The sequence below is a fragment of the Empidonax traillii genome, unplaced genomic scaffold (assembly GCF_003031625.1).
Source record: "Empidonax traillii isolate 1590-97213 ecotype Southwest subspecies unplaced genomic scaffold, ASM303162v1 scaffold601:size890739, whole genome shotgun sequence".
NCBI lineage: Eukaryota > Metazoa > Chordata > Aves > Passeriformes > Tyrannidae > Empidonax > Empidonax traillii.
Window position 1 is genome coordinate 106,826 of NW_020955794.1, and position 3,544 is coordinate 110,369.

Here is a 3,544-nt window from a genome sequence, read left to right on the forward strand (position 1 = left end):
CCTGAGGTTCATCTGCCGGGGCCAAGCACGCTTGGACGGTGGCAGCGAGGTCCTCAGGACGTAGATGGATTGCCTTACGGGCTAACGAGCTCCATCTGCCCGGGGAGGGGCCCCGACCGGGAATCGAACCCGGGTCTCTGCAGTGACAGTGCAGTGAATTTTCCCCTGGACCACCGGGGGCTCCCACAGAAAGAATAGGCCTAAATTTTTGATCATGGGCCCTTTCTGAACATTTAGCTCTGTTCCCCAGCTTTTACCTATTCTACTTGTTTCCCATTCCCTGTTCCTCACCATCCCCTATGACATCACTCTTGAAAGTCTCTCCCTGCCACCCAAAACAGATAAAGATTTCATGTAACCCAGTTTTCATCCTGCTTTTCCCCAGTGATACCTTTAGCACTGATCAGCATTTCCCTTCAAACTCATCTTGTACACCTTTCTTTTTACCAGTTTCTAAAATTTAGGAGCAAACATGGATCCGGCCAACACACTGCAAAGAAATTCTGGATAAAGTGGGAAGTGGGATGGATAGCGAAGCTAAACTGTTTTGCTCCCTGAAGTTAAGGAATGCACAAATGTTTCTGCTCAGATCTGCAGTAACTGCTGTCATGCAAGCATTCTTTTTTTCTTTACTTACTCTCTTTGCTGTTGAGAACCCCTGTAATTCAGGCTGTGTGCCCGTTACAAACCACCGCAACTCAATTATGAGTTGTCGAGGACCAATCAATTTACAACAGTACTTCTGAGTTCTGACAGAATCCAGGAAACCTTTTTTTTTCTGGCAACACAGACAATGAACAAAAGATATGTGCCCTGGGACATTTGGCCAAGGAAAGACTAAAAAACCACTCCTGGCTGCAGACAGTGAGAGTGCAGCACTCTGTACAGTAGGACAATTACTCACTGAGTGTGGTCAGGGAGAGCCTGAAAACTGAACACACCTCAGAAAAAGGGTAGGATATCACTTGATAAGTCTGTTAGAAGAAGAAAAAACACTTCAATGGTTACGCTGTTAAAGGAAGGAAAAGGGAAATACTGGCTACCAAAATGAGGATAAAAGAACTTACTGTCCCAGCTCATGCTTTTCACAATACACTTTATTTTCTCTTTCATTTCTACTCTTTACTGGCGGTCAGAGCTTTGTGTACACGGCAAAACTAAATCACTGCTGACAAATGGGTGATGCCAAATGTGATTTCCTTTGTCTACACTGGTAACGAGACATGCCCTGCTCCAGTTCAGCTGCACCCCCTTGTTGTCAACAAACTGTCACCAGTGGTTCGATTAGCTCAGCAAGCAGAGCCCAAACAATTTGGAAAGAACAGTTTAAGCTGACTGGGTCCCACCCAGCTCCTCCAGAACACACATGCACAACAGCCAATGCAATTTAAAAATTATTAGCGTTCATTTCCCTAAAACCCCACAGATCTGGCAGAAGGATTGAAAGCATCTGAAGTTACTTAAATGCTGTGTCCAAAAAACTAAAAAACCCACATCTGACTTATCAGTTCCCTGCATTCCTGAGTTACCGTCACTTTGTCAGAGGAGTCTGTTATAAAGAAGCCAGTGAGAATATCAGTATCATAATTTTATTTATTTCAGATGAGAAATAAGCACAAGCTTTACAAACTGGAAGAAAACTACCACTGCTAATTTGAAAGGGACTCTGCCACTTGCCCTGCAGAAGGCAAGCCCAGTTAATGCAGATTGCACTCACGGAGTCCACAATGACTTTAAAATCATGTCAATGTTCCCTCTCTCACTTTAAGAGCCAAAGGAATTACAGTCTGCTTGGGTTAATGCAGTACACTGTCACCAGGCTGGCAACTGAATCCCATTTCTGAGACTGTGTGATCTGAGCCACCGACATCTGCGAATATCTTTGCATCTTGTGTCATAGCTGGCCTCAGGTCTTGCTACACCAAAATGGAAAGGCCACTTTAATGGCTCCCATATTACTCTGGACTGAAAACTTCACGATGACAGCAGCTTCTCAAGACAGCCCATAAATCACATTTATTATTCATTTTGTCACGTGGGGTTTTCTTAACTCTTAAGCCAATAGAGCGACAACAAATCAAGGTCAGTGCTTATACTGCAGGAATAAAAATTAACCATGTCTTCAAAATTTTTTTTTTTTTTTACTCTGAAAGGTATTTGGTCCCAAGAACTTTTGACACATGCAACGTTCACCAATTCTTCTACACATCTGGGAGTGTCTGAGAAAACACTCTCAAACAACATCTCCTATCACACCAGCCTGTCTTGAGTTAAAAAAAAAAAAAAAAACAACCTGTCAGCCATCCTACTGCTTTCAGCATCAGTAATCACATATGAGAGGGACAGTTCAGCTGCAGGATGCTCATTCCAGGAATTAATTTAATCCCAAACAGTATCATTCAATATTTAAACACACTGGTGATTTCCAAATGACGGTTGACTGGTAAAAGCAACAGCACCGGAAGACCTTTTTGCCACACAGATCAGAAACAAGACAGCACGTTATGGGCTTTGAAAACAAGTCTAGCTCTTCAAATCCATTGAAGTGCTGCCTTCTCCAGCCATAGATATTTAGATAAGTGTTTCTTTCCTTTTATCAGAGCCCAACCGTAGGACATAATAAAATGTACACTACACAGATCTAAACAAGGAACGCTACCTTTAGAAACATCAGTAATCTTTCACTGCTTCAACAGCTTCTTCAACAGCAGCACTTGCCATACCAGAAGAACAGCCAGGAATGTTCATGGCCAGGAATCACAGGGCATAACCAATGAACACACAACCCAACAGTAACCACCAGGAAAACCTGGAATCGTCGCTCCAGGTGCACAGGGACGGTGTTTCTCCGCAGAGGTCGCTTTGAAGCAGATTTGCTGCAGGTGACACACAGCTACCCAGGGCAAGCACCTGCATTCCCTGAAACCCCGAGCCCTTCCCCCCCAAGGAGGGGACACAGGGCAGTAAGTACCTCCTTGATGCGCTTGACGAGCGCGTTCTGATCGAAGGCGACGGCCTCGGCGCACTGGTGGAGATGGTCCTGGTAACGCAGGCACAGCTGCAGCACCTGCTGCGGCTCCAGCTTCTCCAGCCTGGTGGTGGTGGGAGAGGTCTGCCCACTGAGGAGCCCTGCAGAGGAAAGGGAGGACCAGAATCGATCAGAGCGTTCAGATTAGTTCAGGTGCAGTCCAGGAGACGACAGAGCAAACCCGGAAGAAAAAAATGTATGAGGGGTAGCGAGAAACTAATTCAGAGGAATTCATGGATGTTTCAGCTTGGTTTTCAGTGACACTGAGCCCTGTTTTTTCTCCTCCACAAGCAATCCTAAACTGTGAAAAATGAGCCCTCTCCCAACTTACGTATGCCAGAAGAGGAAGGAGTTGAGATCTGCATTTCCATAAGGGAACTGGACTCAAGCAATTTTCATAGAATCACACTGTCTAAACCAGAGCTCTAAAAATTCACTGCTCCCCCAAAACAACCCTGAATAAAAAGATGATCCACCTTAAGTTAATTTATGAGGTGAAATGTCCATATTTTGTCT

The 3,544-nt window shown here is 44.7% G+C and overlaps 1 protein-coding gene across 1 annotated transcript in view; it reads right to left on the minus strand.

Annotated features, from left to right (window-relative positions):
• Positions 1-3,544, minus strand: part of BORCS5 (BLOC-1 related complex subunit 5) — a 32,246-nt gene that overhangs the window by 7,794 nt on the left and 20,908 nt on the right. The window contains exon 3 of the mRNA XM_027898519.1: positions 2,972-3,129. Within this exon, the coding sequence (XP_027754320.1) occupies positions 2,972-3,129 (158 nt within the window). The remainder of the gene's footprint in view (positions 1-2,971; positions 3,130-3,544) is intronic.